We start from the raw sequence: 20003 nt of genomic DNA, 5'->3' as shown, positions 1-20003 counted from the left end.
TCTTCAATCCATTTTAAATGACTGCAAACAATTGTATACAAAATAAATTTTCTTGTAAAAATGTGCTTGTAGTTCATTAAGGGTTTGAAAATTGGACTAAATAACAAAGTTGATACCAACTGAGGATGTCTGTTATCCTACCGTTATCCAAATTGTATTAGAATTGAGGATAATATTTAGATTGGCCATTTATGTCCGTCTGGTTTTCTTTCCAGCCCAAATGTTTTTGTTAAATGAACCTACCACATCATTACTGGCCTTGTCTCATTTTTCCTATGCTGTTTGAAATGTGCACCTTTTCACTGCCTTGTGCCAAAAGGACAAACTCCGCCTGGGAAATAATTTGAAGTTTGGCTTTTGGTCTCTTGTCAATTAGAGGACATATCGCAGGTGCAAATTTACACAGCTATAAATGGTATATAAATCCACATCCTTGGGGCAATAAAACATTGTTGCCCTGTTTATTAATTTGGCATTCACCTTTGTCATGTGTCATTCACCTTTGTCATGTGAGGAGCAGGTTTTTGATTTTATGCCTTTTTGAAACCTCCTTGACGAAAATTAGCACAATTCTGCAAGATATGCTCAGACACTTGTGTTCTCATTGGTTGGCAATGGCACGGTGGACACATTGATCTTACGCCTGACCACTAGCAGGTGAAGTGGTATCTCAGACCCCTAGGTTACCCTTTCTGAACTCACCCACAAGCCCCCTTTTCTCTTATCTGTTGCATATATATATATAATATAATACTAGGCCTCAAATATATATTTTATTTTTTTATGCCTTTACCAGACACTCTCCGTTGTCAATGTTCCGCAAGTAATTGCCCCTCCCCCACCCTGTGTTCTCACCCAAATTAAGTTGTAAAATCACCAAACCAAGACAATCTCTGTCATCTTGAAAGTGTCCTCTTGCTATTCTTTGTTTGACATCTTCACAACTGAATTAATATAAATAATGGCCAAACTACATTAAGGACACTCCTTTGATGATGGGGAAATATTTTGTTTATTTCTCCCAAGTCTTCCGAGGTCCTCCTCAGTTAGCTCTGTTATACTCATGCTGTGGCCCTACCTCCATTGCAGATGGGATTCATCAGACTGCTGGAAGCAATTACTTGAAAGAGTGCAAATCATATCATACAAATACCTCATGGCTGCCATGTTGGATACTGTTTTGACATAAAAGAAATGTTACGGAAAAGTGTGTGCCTTCCACGTTATGTATATTGCCTCCTTGTACTGGCAGGGATAACCTCAAATTTAATTTTCTTTTTATCCTTTCTAATGTAAACTATATTCTGACTGTTTAAAACCTATGAGCAAGATTACTCTCTAGTGACTACAGGGTGCAGATTCCCACAAACTTGAGAAACTACAATGAATTATTTTCCAAAACATTGTTGCCCTCCTTTGATTTGACTTTGAACTCATCCATCCCCCCTCCTAGCCTAGGTAAAGTAAGTAAGGAATGGTGTACCACCATCCAGGATGCTCTAGCCTCTAAGATAAACACCCTCCAAAATAAAATGGCGCTATATAGAATACTCTTGTTACCCACAACCGAGCCATTAACGCTAGCGTCCATACACACCACAACAAATATTCCTGAATTCCACTTCCTGCCATTAAATACTGATTTGGTGCTCAAAGCCATAGCCTCACTCAAACCATCCAACTGCAAAGGAGACAGTTTCCCCGCCAAATTAGTCAAGGACTGCGCCCCATACCAGCACCAATCATCACCAACTTCGTTAACGCCTCATTCAACACGAATACCATCCCAGCCAATATCAAAGAAGACTCGGTCACCCCCCTCCTCAAAAAACCATCATTAGACCCCACAACCCCCACCAACTACAAACCCATAACCACAGTCCCCTTCCTCCTCAAAATCATTGACAAAATGGCATATACTCAAGTCCAATCCCACCTCGGAAATAACCAACTTCTAGGAGAAAGACAATCAGGCTTCCGCCCTAGACATAGTACCGAGACAGCACTACTGGATCTAAAAAAACAGATGGACGCTATCAGGTACTCGGGGGGGAGGGGGGGGTGATTCTGTATCCTATTACTTGACCTGTCCGCCGCTTTCGACTTGGTAGACCACAAACTGTCTTACGTTGGCGAACAACTTCCACTTCTCGACAGATGCTACCGCTTGGATCAAGTCATTTCTCGCACACCGTTCATCTAGGGTAGCAATAGGCGATGTAGCAGCAGATCCAGTAACAGTTCCACTGGGAGTCGCCCAAGGATCCGGCCTCTCCCCGACACTCTATAACGCATACACAAAATGACTCTTCGCAGCGCTAGATGCTTTGGGAGTAATATACACCAACTTTGCAGATGACAGACAAATACTGATCCCTATCACAGGCAACCACGAACAGGACACCAGCACTGTCAATAAAATGTACTCCCATCATCCAGAACTGGATGGCAACTAATAGCCTCTGCCTTAACAGAGAAAAAAATAGAGATTCTTATAGTAGGTTCCCCAGACCGACTAAGCAAGCTCCACCCACAATACTCTGCCATAGTCATTGACGGTACCCCCATCAGCATCTCCAACCAAGTCAAAACCTTAGGGGTTTATTTAGACTCTAGCCTTACTATGTGCAAACATATTGGCACACTCCAACAGCATATACGGCCAAATGTATAGCCCTAAGCAGACCCTTCCTTACGCCACAAAGCTGCATCCTGGCCAAAATCGATTACTGCAACATTCTCCTGTTAGGGAACTAAAATTCTTTTTTTAAAAAAATGCAACTACTTCAGAATAAAGCTCTTGGAGCAGCGCTAGGCATAAAAAAGAGGGAGCACATTTCACAACATAGAAGAGATGCACATACAAGCCAGGAGTTTACATAAAACCCTTACCATAGCACATAAATGTGTATCGGGCACCGCACCCATCTATCCCAACAAACACTTAACCCGCAAAATCACAACTAGAGCACTCGGATCTAACAGACACGCACCTATGCATCCCCCGCTTCAAGAATGTGAGAACAGGAAACTCCAGCTTCCCAGTAGCAGCTCCTAGAATTTTGAATTCACTAACGGACACTATTTGCAATGAGCCTTCCCTTCTAAAATTCAAGAAAAGCCTCAAAACCTGGCTCTTTAATACATTCTAAAAACCACAAGCGCTCCCTCACACTATGCAATTGTGTATGTAAATACTAGACTGTTAGATTGTACATTGTATTACTCTGCAACTGTAACCATTCTCTTGTGCAACCTTCTGCACCTGCTTCGTTATGTTTGCTTGCAATCATGCTAACATGTATTAAGTTCCCAAGTAATCTTGTAACCTACACCGTGATACCCCAGGGTTTGGGCGTATAACCAAATGCAATAAATAAATAAAACTCTTCTATGATCGGTCTGCATTGACAAAAAAACTAAGACCAGATAAGAAATGTCCCCTGAGTAACGTTGCCAATGAAATAAACATACTAAGAAATGTAAGGTGCTATCTTTTATTTCCAGTTGATGGGAGGCAGATTGCTGCCAACATGAGAGGTATCGGGATGATGCCCAACGATATCCCAGAATGGAAGAAACATGCATTTGGTGGAAACAAAGCCTCTTACGGGAAGAAGACACAAATGTCCATCTTGGAGCAGAGAGAGAGCCTTCCCATATACAGGTTAAAAGAACAGCTGATACAGGTATGAAAAAGCAGCACATATTCAAATGTATGTGTGTGGTTAGGAGTGGTAGCCTTGATCTCAAAAGCTTTTTAACTCTGCCAGTACTGTAGCATACACTCTTTTGGTTGGGCACCTTCTTTCATTCCCCCAGCTCCTCTTTACTCCTCATTCTGGAAGTTAGTATGCTCTGTAGTGTGACAGTGAAATTGGGAAACCTAAGAAAACCAATCTTTGAGATGTTCTGTTATCTGTTATGATGTCAAAGCGCTTGTAGGTTGAACCTCCTGGGGGACCGTAGTCCAGGTCAGTCAAGAAAGGTAGAATACAGTGCTTGGGTGCGCTCAATATGTGGGCAGTCAGTGTGATTTGCTTGGTGGTGGCTGCATCGTAACACTAGGTGCAGTGGTAGTGAGAGATCATTCGAATGTGTGCTGTCAGGTGGTTGGTCTCCGAGACTGCATTCTGGCAGCCTTAGGCCTGTATGGGATGTTTGTGCAGCTAGGGCAATTTTGTTTTCGTGGGGTATAGCTGCGTTCTAACAGGTTGGTGAGGTGTTCATGGGGAATTGTTCATGTGTGCAGCTAGGCCGAAAAATAATCGAGGGGTATAGTTGCGCTCTATTGTTTGTTGGTGTAAAGTGGAGAATGAGCATAGCTGTAGGAAAGGTGAATGACTGAAGTGTATGGTGTACTTAGTAGCCTACTGTTCCTGCTTACCTTCTGGGTCTGGATGAGCTGGCAGTTATCGTCATGTTTCGCAGTAGTGGGACACTGAGGTAGATTCACGGGTTGGACCGGAGTAAGTTATGATTTGCACGATCAGAGGGTCATTACTCTGAGGCTCAGCACTGTCAGTGCCCATTTTCCACATCCCTGGATGTTGTTTATGATGGGTTACAGAGTAAGTCTTGGCAGGATACTGGTTAGGTCAGGATAAATCTCACTGCAACATAGTCCTGCCGAGGCAGTGATGCTCAAAGATAGACAGGACATTCTACAGATGGTTATTCTACAGGCCTAGAAATGCTCCCAAGCAGATGTGCATAAATTGAGCACTTATCAGTAGAAAGGATACATTGAGGTATTCACTAACCTAAAGACTATTCCACAGTAAATAACTGGATCCTGAACAAAAAATGGACATCAAAAACTCTGGCCCTTAAAGGTGCAGTATTGTTTGGGATGGGATAGCCATCTTCCTTTTTTCAAAATTAACTTTATTTCCTCTATCTGTACACTGCTTGCCCCAGCCCACCCTATTACAACCTCATTCCTATCTATTCCTCCAGGATGCCTGCCACCTTTTATATGGCAATGCCACCCACATGTCGCACTGCGTGTAACCTATACTCTTGTTTATTATTTGAATTCGTCAACCTTTTAGTTTTTAATTTACCATTGTTGTGGTGATTGTGTTAATTGTGCGGGAAAAACCACCGGAAGGCAGGTATTGATTTATCTTTGCATTTTACTTGCCCAGTGTTGGGGATTTTCTGAACCTACTCGTGTGAGGTGTTCTTAAAAGTCAACTTAGGGGTGTAACTAGTTCAAGTTTGTGATCAAACTCTCTATGGTAACATAGCTGAACAGTTGGGTTTAAATTCAGGAAGAGGTAGGCATGGTGTGAAGGTTTATTTACAATTACAAAATCTGTTAAGGAGCAGACGTCCAGTCAAGTAAGTACAAAAACCAACTATTTATTAACACAAGGTTGCATCACGTTCATGACCCATCTAATTAAGTCAAACCATTATAAAACATACATAAATTCAGTTTGCCAAAAACAAAATGGTTTACCTACCACTTTAGTATTTAACACAGTTAAACATGGTTGTGCACACTGTAAGGTACCTAAAGTTGGGGATAACCGTTTAAAGATCAATTCACAAGCCTTAAACTGGCTAATATTCCCTAACACACAAGATCAATGGTTTACAAGTCCTTTCCAAAGTTCATCTGTTACAGGCAAGTTGCTTAATCATCCAAGTTTTTGAAGAACCTCAATGTAGCACGCCCCCAGCCAGTTATCCAGCTATGACGAGGGCAGACTTTCAATGTCCAGAACCTAGGCAATCGAACAAAGGACTTCTGAGCCAGGCTTCAACTCCTATAGAACAATAAGGTTGCTACTTTTTAAGTTGGGACTTTACGCCCAAAGCAAGTCTATGAGCACAAGGGTGCTTGAAGAGCGATAAGCTTTCTGAACCCCCAAACTGTGACTTTAAAAACCAACAACACCCCATGAGAAGGAATTGATGGGGACAAAGGAGCTCACCATAGTTAGTTTCTAAAGGCACAAGTTCAACGCTTCTACCAACGAATATGCTGGCCATTGCAGGGGCCACAATTGACGCAAGCAGAAGACCAGAAAGGAATGGAAGTTAGTATGACCCAGCACAGGGTCGGCCAGCTCTCAGGAACTTTTAGGCAAGAATGTATGTAGTAACCCTGTGGGAGACAAATTAACAAGGGAGGGTCCTTATTAATTTGCATATTTAAGTAACTTTGGGTCTCACCCTAAGTTACTAGGGGAATCTCCAGACGTGGACCCCTTGCTCACTATTCTTAGAGAGGCACAGCTCCACCCTACTGATGAGGTCCAACCAGACCGAAACACGTGTCTGGGGTTGCTGTTGGTATTCTTGTTCAGAGGAGAAATGCCTAGCATTTAGGTGTTGGACTGCCCCAGGACAGGACAAAGACTGATATGTTTGGGATATTTCTTCTCTGTGAAAGATAGTGAGCTAGAGACTCTGGGTAAGGCTTTTGTAACCAGGACTAATGTCTGGCAGAGGGACTCCCAGGACACCCCTTGTTAATTTACCCTGTGGGAGACGACACAACATTTGTCCTCTTGGTATTGGGTAACCTACCTTTTGGTATAGGCCTGTACTACACAAGCTGGCAGTGTGACTGAGCAGCCAGGCTTCTCTCAAGAGGGGTAAATGTGAGCTGTAAAGCTGTAGCAGTGAAATCCACAAATAAAAGTAGCCAAGTAACACTTACACTCAAGGTTTGTAGTTATAATTATCTATTTAACAGCAGTTTTTAAATAAGCATTCTTTAAAAAGGGCAGTATATGTAACAATCAAATATATTTTTCCAGAATCAACATATAGCTAGTAGATACTCTTTAGAGATGCTTTTTTACCACTTTACCAGCCGCTTTTCCCTGCCTTTGTCTACCTGGCTGCCACCAGCTTCTCCAACTGCACGGATGCAGTGGTCCTCCACGACTGCTCTCTCCGAGGATCTCTTCGCCAGCCTACCCTTCTCAGCGCTGGCCCATCTTCTTCTGCGCTGGCCCATCTGTCTGTCTTTGCCTCCAACTCTACCTACGCAGACACCACAAACCACCTGACTCCTCCAGCAGTGTGCTTGCCTCTGAATCCTCCACTGACCATCTCCGGCCTCCGTTCCCTGCTTCTGTCCACCTTGCTACCTCCCGCAACTCCAACTGCAGGGGAGCAGTGGACCTCCACAACTACTCCTGAGTGATACCCGGCTCCCTACCCATTGCCAACCAGTCCGCCTCCTCCAGCGCCCCATCACTGTTCTTCACTGCTCCTAGCCCACATTGTGCTAGCTATCTACACCTCACGGACAGCTGCAGACATCCTACCCGGTCTTCCTTTCTGAACCTTTGTCTACCACCATCTGGCCACTTCCACCCATCATACTCACCACCATCTCCTGGACTGTGCTGCCTATGTTGGTCCATGTTCTCACCATCCTAAAGGTTCAACTGCGGCGGGTCAACTCAGCTCCTCGTTTCATCTGATCCCACCACCGTTCCCTGGCCGCCTGCCACCCTCAAGGCCCTCCACTCCCAGTTTCAGTCCCTGACCTGCTTCCTGTGTCGCTCACCCTTTCCGCTCTGAGGCCTCCTGTTGCCTACATTGTCCCTTAATCTTTCCATCCTAAAAAATCAACTACCTCTAACTTGTCCTCTTGCTCTGCTACTCCTTCCTGCGCTATTCCTGGTTTATTTTGCCCCGTCCTGTTTGACTTCTCCCCATTACACCTTCTCTCTCTCCTCTTTCCTTCTTCCTCTACACTCACCTTCCCTTCCTTACCACTTTATTCCTTCCCCATACCACTCTCATCCCCTCTGTTATGCGTTCTGCCAAAACATTCTCACCGTCCTCATTACCCTTCCCCCCTCTTTCCCTCAGCCCACCTTCCCCTTCCTCTCCTACTCTCCTTCTCATGTCCCACTCTTCCCGTTCCACACCTACCCCCTCTCACCGTCCTAATCTTCTCTACCCCCCCCACTGCTCAACCCTCCAGCCTCATGAACATTGCTCTCTGGAACGCCAGATCCCCACTGCAATAAGACCGCAGCAGTTTTAGACATGTTCTTTCATCTCAACCTTCATTTTCGATGTCTAACGGAAACCTGGATCCCCCCTCACAACATTACTGTCCCTGCTTACCTAAACACCTCCTCTTCCTCCTTCTCTCATATCTCTCCTGCTACTGGCCGTGGCGGAGGTATTGGCCTCCTCTTCCACCCTAAATACCTTTCCTCTACCTCCTCACCATCTCTTCCTTCTTTCCCTTCCTTCGAATTCCTTTACAAATCCTTTTCCTCTCCTCACCCGATCTCCTTTCTAATCATCTATCGACCTCCTGGCCCTCTTTCTTCCTTCTACGACGACCTTGATCACCTCCTTTCACTCATCTCTCCCTCCCCCTCTCCTCTAACTGTACTCGGCTACTTTAATCTTCACCTCCCTTCTCCCCCTCATTCCTCACCCCTTTTCTCCATACTTGACTCCTACCTCCTTTCCCCTCTTCCTTCCTCTCCTACTCATTCCTCTGGCTCCACTCTTTACCTTATCTTCAACTCTTCCTACCCCTCCTCTACTGTCTCTACGCTACCTATCTATCTCTCCGATCATGCTTTACTCTCCTTCTCCCTTACTCCCCTTCCCCATCCTTCTCCTATGCCCTCCCCTTCCTTCTTTTCCCGACGTGACCTTCGCAACTTTGATACCTCCCTCTTTCTTGACACTTGCTCTTCTCTCCCCTTTCTCCAAGATTTCTCTTCACTGTCGGCCAATGACGCACTATCCACTCGCTCCTCCTCCTCTCTTGATCTACTTTACCCCCTTTCCTTCTTCCGTCCAACCCGGAATCCCTCTCAACCGTGGCGCTCTCCTCAACTTCTCTCCATGCGGCGTCTCCTCCGACGTCTTGAGAGACTCTGGCTCAAATCTCCTTCGCTTTCCAACCAAACCTCATATTTCTCTTACCACTCTCTTTATGACTCGTGTCTCTCCTCGGCTAAACGTTCCTACTACTCTAACCTCCTCCACTCCCAAGCCTCCTCTCCCCTCCTACCCCCGATCCCTCAGCCTCTTCCACCCTTTCTCCCTCTGACTTTGCAAACTTCTTTTCCTTCAAGATTCATGCCTTTCGGCAAAAAAATCCATTGCTCTTCTTATTCCCCCCCTACTCCTTCTCCCTTCTCCCCCTCAACCTGCATGTCCGACTTCTCGCCTGTCTCCCTTTCTGACGTTTCCATCCTCCTCTCCAAAGCCCACCCCTCGTCTGCTCCAACTGACACTCTCCCGTCCCTTCTTATCCCTAAGATCTACCCTCTCCTTATTCCCTACTTAACTTCTTTCTTCACCACCTGCCTTTCCTCAGCTACCTTCCCCTCTGCTTTCAAGCATGCCACTATCATTCCGATTTTGAAGAAACCTTCTGCTGATCCCCTTCTCACCTCTAACTTCTGTCCTATCTCTCTTCTCCCATTCCTCTCTAAGCTACTCGAGCGCCTTGCCTACTTGCAGCTGTCAACGTTTGTCACCAATCTCTCTCTCCTACCCCCCTCTCAATCTGGCTTCTGTCCTAAACACTCTCCTGAAACGGCCCTCACCTACATCCTTAACTCCCTCCTCTCCACTCGACAATCTAAGCAATCCTCTGTCCTTATTCTTCTTGACCTCTCTGCTGCATTCGACACTGTCGATCACCCCCTTCTTCTCAACACTCTTTCTTCCTTTGGATTCAAAGGCTCTGTTCTTAACTGGCTATCCTCTTATCTCTCCTCCCGCTCTTTAACTGTTTCCTGGGGAGGCCGTTCCTCACCAACCCAGCCTCTGGAATACGGCGTACCCCAAGGCTCGGTGCTTGGCCCTTTCCTTTTCTCACTCTACACCTCCCTCCTTGCCCCTGTTATCCCCTCATTCAGCATTTCTCACCATTTCTATGGTGACGACAATTAGCTCTTCCTTTCCTTCTCTTCTTACTCTACCGACCTCCACCTTACTCTCTTCCTTTCTTACTGCCATTAAAAACTGGATGTCTTCCCGCTTTCTTTCTCTCAACACTGATGAGACTGAAGTCGTATTCTTCCCCTCCAACTCTCTTCCCCCTCTCTCTCCTCCACCTTTCATTCACTTTCTTCCTTCTAATCTCCCTATCTCTGTCCACGCTCGCCAACTTAGGCATTCACTTTGACTCCTCTCTCTTTTTCCCCATCATCTCTCGTGCCTGTCGCTACCACGTCTTTAATATTCGCAAAGTCCGCCCCTCTCTCACTTTCCACGCTACTAAACTTTTAATCTCCTCCTTTATCTTCTCTCGACTCTTCTACTGCTCCTCCTTACTCTTTGGACTACCTACTTCTCATCTCGCCCCCCCTCAAATCCATCTACCATTCTGCCGTCCGTACCCTCTGTCTCCTTACCTCCAGTGGCTCCATCTCTGCTTCCCTTTCCTCCCTTGGCTGGCTTTCCTTTCACTCCCAACTTAAATTTAATTTTCTCAGTTTAATCTTTAAATCTCTCCATGGTCTTGCTTCCCCTTATATCTCCTCCCTCCTCTTTCTACACTCCCTCCCGCTCCCTTCGTTCTGCTGACCACTTTCTTCTCACTGTTCCTCCATCCCCTTGTGCCTCCTCCCGTTTCCGCTCCTTCCAGCTCCTAGCCCCCCGGCACTGGAACTCCTTACTTCTCTCAATCCGCTCTATTCCTACCTTTGCCTTATTCCGCACACCCCTTAAATCTCTCCTTCTCCATCCCCCGCCATGAAACCCTTACCCCTTCTTGCTCCCCCTCCTTCATTTATCTTTCCCCATGATCTCCCTCCTGTCCCCCATCCACCCCATTCTCACCCTTTTACCCCTTCTGTTTCCCTCCTCCTTCTCATCCTCACCCCTCCCTCTCAGTTCTACTGCACTACTCTCCCTCTTCCCTTCATTTTAATTGCTCTACTTACTGTTTTGTTGGTCTGATTCATAATTGTAAATTGCTTCTACTGTTATGTTATATGTATCTAGTTGTTAAAATGTACAGCGTTTTGAAGTAAAGCGCTATATAAACATAATAAATACAAATACTTCCTACACCCTGAGGTGACTTCACTAACTAGGACAGTAATGGCTCATAGCATCTGAGCACTTAAATCTTCCAATGAAGTCTAGATAAAAATCTTTCCCAGCAATAACCAAATTATCATTAAGGGACAGTAAATATCAAAGTCAAATGGACTAGAAGAGTCTGCAGGGAGCCAGGATAGCCAAGGTCAATTGGAGCATAGTCCATGGAGCTGAGGCACTTCTTAGATAGCGAAGTCTTGCACAATGTTAGAGAGTTTGTTGAAGAATAATCACTGTAGGGTCACAAGCTGTTACACTTGAGAAGGACAGAGCTGAAATCAACTCAAGCAAAGTAGCTACTGCAAGTCACTACTGAGAAGAGCAAAGCTAAAGACACTGAGGTAAGTACCCCAAGTTGGAACAGTACCTTTTGAAGAGTGGTCCAGCTGGCTTCTGTTGGGTTGCAGTGATGCTGATCCTGTGTGCCTGGGCCTCAGTCGTAGGGACAAGAGGGGGCATGTCTGGAGCAGCTACGGGCTCTTTTCAGATCAGCGGTGTTAAGGAGAATTCTCAGTAATGTGCTAATTCCTCTCTACGAGACCCCCAGCACCTTTGCTGGATTTTGAGGACTTTAATTGTTTACCTGGAGAGAGTGAGACCCTTTTTCCCACTCTTGTATTTTTGCTATGACTTGAGCACTGTTTCTTTTGGTTGTGGAGTCTGACAAACTCCATGGGCATCTTTTTCATTGTACCACACAGCACCTTCAGTGCAGTGGCACAGGGAAGTCTTTCAGATTTCCCAAAGGTTTAACTATCTTCTCTTGGATAAACTACTGTTTCCAAGAACAGTGAAGTGAAATTGACTTTACTTGCATTGTAACTTTCTATACCCAGCACACACTATCTTACAATAGGGTGCTGGAGGGGTTACTTAGTATCCCCTTTGTCTAGTTTCTCATGTAACATTTTTGTTACCCTTTCCTCGATGAATGGCTGCTGGCAGTGGTTTACTTTTAACTACTGTGGTGGGCTTTTACCGCGGGCTATGTTCGCAGTTGCAGTAAAGCACCCAAGGGTGACATTTTTGTCAAAATGGCCCCGGTTTTCTTTTTTTTTTTTGTTGCAATTTCTTGTGGAAAGGTCCTTCTTGAGATTTACTCAGCGCACCAAACCAGGTTTGGTCCCTTTGTTTGTTGTCTTTGGCCGCATTCACGAGTGAAGCCCGCCTCTGGCTCCAGTATGTCTGGCGGGGGCAGGAAGTGAGGGAGGTGCCCGAATCTCCCTGTGCTTAATCCCCTGGGTTACAGGACAGCACCCAAAGGTTATTGGCTGGCTGGCAGCGCGGCAAGGACAGCCACCCTGCTGTGTGATTGACAGCTAGACTGGAATGAATGGTAGAAACCTGCATAAAAGGCCAGGCTTTTTGGCTTGCCAGGCAGATTCGACCACTAGACGAAGGAATCCGAAGGAGAACTTGGAAGAGATGCCTGCTGCAACTCCTGGACCGTTGGTTTGCCCGGTGAAGCCCTGCTGCTGTGCTGAAGCTCCGAATTTGATTCTACTAGAGAAGCGCTCCAAGGACGACTTCTCCCTTTGAGTTGGTGGGACCAATCAACTCCATAGTAAGCCCTTCTGGACATCCTCTCCGAGCTGGCTGCATTTCCACTGCTGCTGCTGCTGCTGCTGGAACGAAGGGAGAGGAACACCAGATTGTGTGCGTTGCTTTTAAGTCGGACCCGAGCGCTAGGAAGATCCTCCGGACTTCCAAGCCTGAGCCACCTCAACAGAGTGATGGACCCCAAATGCGAGGAAAGTCTGAAGTGGTATCCGAGAAATGCTGTGTTGTTTTTGCTGTTGGATGCGAGGAGCTAAAACACAGAAGGACCGCTGAATTGAAGTTTGCCCATTGCTGCCGCTGACCGTCCCATTGGAGAGCAGGAGTCCCCAGACGTCCTCCCTCTTATCCCCACGACTGAGGCTTAGGAACAACAGGATCTGCAGAGCTATACAGGAACCGAAGCCAGCTGGAACCATTTCTTCTAAAGTCTGTAAAGTGTAAGAGAACTTGCCTCTTGTTGTGTAGCCTTACTTGCTCTAAATTGAGACCTGTCTTGGTTACCTTGCAGAGTTGCTAAAGCTTTGCTCCTCACAAGCCTCCCAGCTTGTGGCCCTTCAAGTGTTCTATTTTCTACAAACATTTCTAAAAACATTGTGCAAGACTTTTTTCCTACCTACAAAGATCTTCAGCTCCCCTTGATATTGTGCAATTAACTTTGGCTGTCCTGGCTCCCTGAGAGACTCCTCTTTACCTATGACTTTGTGCTTTGGCCTTTCCCCCAGGAAAGGGTTAATTTACTCTGCATTGGAAGGTTCTAAAAGTACTTACCTGTTTTGAATTATTTGTTAACACTTGTTTCATTCCTCTATTCTATCTTTTACACCAAACTCAGTATTGCGTTAAATGTACCAGTGATAAATCAATGTCCAGTGTCCTAGCTATTTAATTCACCTGAGGGTGTAGGAAGTGGCTTTGTGCCATCCCAATGGGTGTCACCTGATTTAGAGAAACAGTGTATTTTTGAAGTCTATTTTAATTCTTACATATATTGCTCCCTTTTGAAGAAGACTGACTGTGAAATAAATTAATAATTGTTTTACCTTGAGTGTAAGTGTTGATTTGGATAATTGTACTGTGAAAATCTGTGTCACAATATGACTGCTCACATTGACCCCTCTTGAGATACCGGTTGTGTACGGATAGAGTAAACGGCATCTACGACAAGCAGTGAGAATCTGGTGAAACCTGCAGGATTTTTTGCTAACCTGACCAGAACCACGTGAACCAATAGCGGTCCGAGCGTTGCATCACTAAACAATAATATAAAAAGGATCATATTAGTATGGTCTCTAAGACGGAGAGTATAGACCTATTTGGTTATTCCAAGAGGTTGTGTATAAACAAAGGGAGCCCTCAGAGGACCTGAAATAAAAAATCAGAGTGAGGGACTACCTGCGGCTTCTAAATCATTCTGATCCACCCTACTAGATCTAAAGGGACTCTATTGTCGTTCCTGTCTATGTCCTGAAGATGGTTGGCGTAAATAGTGGACTGATTTAAGTCTATAAGATGCAACCTGAAACGCGTGTCGACCTACTGCTTGGGTGAAGACGGGCAGTTAAATTTAAGACTATCAGAGGATCTAAATTCTGTATTGATGTATAAAATTGTTAGTGTGACCTAAAAGATTAGGTTGTTTTGTATTGGTGTGACTGACGGTATGTTAAAGTGAAGTGAATGGAATGGAGGGATGAATGGTTTTGTGGATCTTAAGCGCAAATTGTGTTTTATGTTTAAAATAATTTGACACCGTGATGGTGAGACTTTATCAAAAACTATTATACTTTTTTTGAAAAGAATATATTGAATCATTTGTCAATATCTATAAAAAAAAGATAAATGAATATAGTGTCATCCTCCATCTAAGGGTGCAACTTCGTTGCTTTGTCCCTCTTGAGATCAGCCTGGCTGCTCAGCCACGCTACCAACCTGTGTAGTTCAAACTTATACCAAAGGTTCGGTCCCTAGTGCCAGGAGGTCAAGGTTCTTGTAGTGCACCCAAAGGGTACTGCATACAATCTTGCCTAACACCGACTAACCCAACCCATGAAGCATAGTAGAGCAGAATCCTCCTTTTGGATCTTTGAAACTAGTATGCACTAACCCGAAAAGGGTCCTGCAACCAAAACCGAATTACTATTGTTTATCTAAAATTAGCCCAAATAGTCAGTGTTAGGACCAGCAACTTGTAATATCTTAAGATCTGAGTCTTAGAGGGCCACATGGAAATAAAAAAAAAAGACATACACAGTTGTCTCACAAGCAGTCTTCCAAGAGTGGTTGCCTAGATGCATAACTGTAGAGAATTTGATGTTGTTCATACCTGACCGTATACACATCCTGCTGCTTGCACTATGTGCCCTGAAGCACACACACAATGCACCTCATTGCTCCTTAGCAAATTCTATCCAGTCTGTATCTTTCTTTGCAAAATACAGTGCTTGTATTCAAGAAATGTGGCAGGTTTTAAAACGTGACTCATCTTTTCTGTTTTAGGCTGTTCATGATAACCAGATCCTGATTGTCATTGGGGAGACAGGATCTGGAAAAACCACCCAAATCACTCAGTACCTGGCCGAGGCAGGGTACACTTCCAGAGGGAAAATAGGCTGCACCCAGCCTAGACGAGTGGCAGCAATGTCTGTCGCAAAGAGAGTATCTGAAGAATATGGTTGTTGCTTGGGACAAGAAGTAAGTATTTTCTGCTGAGGAACATAAGTTTATATCGAGCTTGTATTACCTGAAGAAACATTTGGCTGTTGCAAAAGCGAAGATTGTTGCCTATTAACCTAAGATGTACAAAGCATCACATGCCCACACACATTGCCCAATATGTTATGCTTGCTGATGCAATAATCCTGTGTCCAACCAGTAGGTCACTTGTGGGAACCCCAGTAAGGCATTCCAGCCTTTTGTATTTAACATTGCATTAAAGTTAAGTTTTAAATAAGTACCCTAGAAACAAATCTGGGATGTGCTCTAAACAAATGTTTGAAACAATGATATATAATATCAAAGTGGCTAATCATTCTTGCATGTGTAAACCTTTTTCTGATGCTTGTTAATCTGCTTAGAATCACATGCTGTGAATAGTCCGACATCTAGTGGTAACTGCAGAGTATTGCATTGTCTTTCGAGAATCGAAAGGGGACGTTGACATGGGGGTGCCTGTAACACTATCCCTAACATGACGTGTAGTGTACCCAAAATCCCTCACGCGTCGGGGTCCCTCAGATTGTTTTTTCCGCCCAGTATACTGGTTGCCTTATGCAGAGCTCTTCAAGAGACATTGCAATATCATTATTTATCGGCCTGTGGGCGTTGTTATATTCTCTTTACCGTCCCTTCCCTCGACTGCTGTTTCCTGAACTCTGCCGGAGCCTTGTACTACGGACCTTCTGGCCGGTCTGCACAGTAGGAGAGTGGGGTCGGGGTGGACATTTCCTTTTTAAGAATGACTTTCCTTTTCCTCTCTTTGTTCCCTTGGTCTTATCGTCACTGTATTATTCCTGTGCTATGGACAGGACTCATTTAGATTTTGTCCTTCCTGCAAGGCAACATTTCTGTGGAAATACTAACACCTTAAGTGTAATAAGTGTCTTCCCCTTAACCACAACGAGGCGGCCTGTGCGGCTTGTAAGCTTCCGCGTCCCAAGACCCTAAAGGAGCGCTGTGTTAAGCGGTGGGCGGCCTACAGAATCTTTTTCCATGTTCCTGAGTGAGTGGGAACCTTTTTCCCCACTTACTCTTTCTTTTACTCTTTTTATGGGTGTCATTTTGCTGACTCGCCACATCTGTACCTTCCTATAACTTTTTGGGCATCTACATTTTATTATTGCAGCACACTGCACTTTCTGTGCAGTGTTGCTGGGTTGCCCCTTGGGCTTCCCCTTTTATTTTCTCTTGACTTACCTTGAGGAACTACTGTGAAGGGTAGAGGGGGATTTTCATTCCTTTTACATTTTATATGAGACTAGCACATCCTACCTTCTGTGGAGTGCTGGGGAGATTCTCACTGTTCTTGTAACATTTATGTTAGTGACAAGCTTACTATAATGGCTCTTGGCAGTGGACATACTTATTTTTGTATGAATTTTATTCACAGGCTATCAAGTCAGCCGCGTAATGCACAGAAGGGTCACCATTCTGCTAGAATGGAGGAATCTTTCTTTTTTCACCATTTTGCAAAGGTTCTGTGTGGGTTCCTATATATCTAGCCTGGCTCTTGCAGCTGAAGACAAGTCGACCACTGCAACAGAAGATCTGATGATGATGAAGAAGAGAAGACTGTTATAGCTACTTCCATCGACCGGGGATGTCTGCTGTGTAACAGCTGCCTGTGCTGACCCCTTCTTTGAAGCAACCTAGGAGTCCTGAAGAAGACTACTCCGACCCGGAGACTGTTGGGACCCATCAGTCTTGAGATGACCCGCATTTCAAGCCATCCCACTATGAAGTGGTATCTTCCTGGGCTGCAAACCCCCAATACCCTGGGACCTCGAGCCAGTGTGCCGTGCGTGGTCTTCCGAATCCATCTGAAACTTTGGTGGACTCCTGCTGGATCTCCAGAGACACGATTTGAATCCCTGGAGTCTCCTCACCAGAGTCAAGAACCGAGAGAGGGAAGAGAATCCGACTGATGATATTCGTTCTTCATCTGGATGCTGTAAAAAGGTGCCAAATCCATGAGAATCTGTGAAGAAACCTTTGCTGGAAGCCTCCTCTGACGACGACGACTGCTGCTGCAAGTTTCCATCAAGTGTCCAGTTCTTTCGTCTCCAGACCAAGAACCCAGGGACCGAGTCCAGTACTGCTGCATCCTGAAGGCATCCACTCTGAAGCCTTCTTTTCTCCTAAGGTTCTGTGCCAGCGCCAAGGGGATGCTCTTACCACAGTATGGGGAGGTTATGGCGGTCGCACAGGGTCCTGTACCCCGTGTCCCCGCACGGACAGGCACAGACAGGATCTGGCCTTAAGTAAAGGACCCTTGGGAGAAGGGCCAGCTCGCGCCTTCCTGTGATGTCGGTCAGAGGAAGTAGGTCGAAACAGCCCATCAGCACGCAGGGCTCAGCTGGGCAAGTTGCCTAGCAATGCATAAACAATATGGTGTCCGCCATTTTAAGATGAATTTCACGTGTACGGCCAAGCTGATGGTCGGGAACGAGGACTGGGCAATGAGAAGCATTTTCACGTGGATCACATCAATTGATTCGTCTTTCTGCATACGCTGATAAGCATGCTTACCGTAAGTGGGAATGTAGCAATGAAGGCCGTGCTTCTCCTGTTGAATTTTTTTTAAAGGGAATTGTATCTAAATGTTTTTTTTGTTTTGTTTTGCATGCAGCATTGTGTTCGGCCTGTTACATAAGTTAATGTATAACGATTGTTTTTATCCAATTATGCAAGAGCATTAATAATGCTTACGTTCATTATTTACACACATCTGGTCCATAAATCTACATCTTATTTCACCACTTTAATACATCATTGATGACTTTCGGCTCTGGCTTAAGAGATATTCAAGGCACGACCAAACTCAACTTAAGGCTATTTAATGATTCAAACCTATAGTGAATTTCCATGTTTGTTTTTGTTTGTAGGTTGGTTACACCATTCGATTTGAAGACTGCACAAGCCCTGAGACTGTCATAAAGTACATGACAGACGGCATGTTACTAAGAGAATGCCTGATCGATCCTGACTTGACCCAGTATGCCATTATCATGTTGGACGAGGCTCACGAGAGGACCATTCACACTGATGTTCTCTTTGGGCTGCTGAAGAAGGTAGAAAATCATATTTTTTGTGTTTTAAAGTAGGCTTTCTATTGAAAAATAGAGTACATGCACACCATGTGTTTAGTTCTTATTTAGAATCAATCAAATGTTTTGACATTTGGAGCTCATAAGGCTCCCTAGTAGTAAGTGTTGGTAAAGGGTGCGGGGAGAAAAGAAAGACACTGGTATCAAAAGTCAACGAAAGATAGCTAAGAAAGTAGAGAACTCAGAGTATGAGTCCTCCCGTCCTCTGCACACCTATAGGTACTGGTAAGTATCACCCGTCAAGATTAGTGTAATTCTATTGGTTGAGAATGTGTGTTAGCTGATATTGCTTCGGTAACCTGATTGGTATAATCATTCGAAAAAAACTTTCTTGAATAATTTTGAAGGAAACATACTCAGAAAATACGTTTTGCATAATGGTTGTTTTAATTTCATACACATCCTTTGTGCCTGAGAAATAATTAAACAATATTGGGTGCACAATATTTAAGTGCAGAGTTCAAAATTCAAAAGTTCAACATGTCTGCACAATTGCACATTTAGAGTTTCAAAACTTTTTCAAATTAGTATAAAGAAGAAAGATTACAAACATTAATCAACATACACAATTTTTAGATTAACATAAAACAAAGAGCTCAACGCGTTTCGAGAGATTAACTCTCTTCTTCAGGAGCAATATATCGCAAATTTCTTAATCAGAGAATGAACTTTGAATTCAATTGTGCAGTAATGTCCATTCAGCAACTTAGTGCTAACATTTAGCCTTTCAAGTCACGTTAATTCGCCTTGTGGAGTGATAGTTAACCAAATGTCAAAATCAGAATCCTGCGATGGAGATGGAGAACGTTGTGTTACTTTAAAGAGGGGTGGAAGATTTGCTAATGCTATTGTGAAATATAATTTATGGCTGTTTACCTGTAGCACGTATTGGGCAATGTCCGAAGTGGATGGAACGATGCTTCAAAAAGGTGACGTGGTCTGCATGAGTCTTAACGTGCAGACGCAATCCTGTAATGCAGGAAAATGGCTATAAAATCTGCTGGTGCTGTTAAATTAAATATGTTCTTGTGAAAATCAGACTATTTGTACCACATACCCAAGTCATGACCATTTGATGGTCACAGGACTAGGCGCAATTTGTAATGAGACCACTCTCAACACAGAATAGGTATCATTTGGTTACTAGGAACTGCATTAACCACACCTTCAATCCCAATTAGAGGCACATAGTAGAAAAGAGGTGAGGCTACTCGCCGACAAAAGAAATATTCTCAACATTCTCTTCTTTCTTCTAACTCCCACTATTCTGTCACAACCATTTGTACTTTTCTCTAAATAATCAAATGCTCTGCATACACATGTATGGTCACATTTAATTTTTGGAAACTAACAATCAAAATTGTGGAATGATGGCTACCATCCATCGTAGCACGCATCTAATAATTGGCACATAACATGTATTCATTCCCATTAGTCAGAACGAATGATATAACATTACGACTACGCGACTTGCAAGTAACTACTTGTATGTCAGAATTAGAATTTTGCTACTGTATTTTTAGATTGACTACCATTTGCACACTATTCGCATTAGACAGA

General features: G+C 44.3%; 1 protein-coding gene across 1 annotated transcript in view; it reads left to right on the top strand.

Moving 5' to 3' along the window:
• DHX8 (DEAH-box helicase 8) overlaps positions 1-20003 on the top strand; it is a 429571-nt gene that overhangs the window by 163245 nt on the left and 246323 nt on the right. Inside the window, exons 12-14 of the mRNA XM_069634412.1 lie at positions 3508-3689; positions 15118-15312; positions 18222-18407. Coding sequence (XP_069490513.1) covers positions 3508-3689; positions 15118-15312; positions 18222-18407 — 563 coding nt within the window. The remainder of the gene's footprint in view (positions 1-3507; positions 3690-15117; positions 15313-18221; positions 18408-20003) is intronic.

Source organism: Ambystoma mexicanum, chromosome 13 (assembly GCF_040938575.1).
Source record: "Ambystoma mexicanum isolate Mex_15411 chromosome 13, UKY_AmexF1_1, whole genome shotgun sequence".
Classification (NCBI taxonomy): domain Eukaryota; kingdom Metazoa; phylum Chordata; class Amphibia; order Caudata; family Ambystomatidae; genus Ambystoma; species Ambystoma mexicanum.
This window is presented reverse-complemented; position numbering and strand designations above follow the sequence as displayed.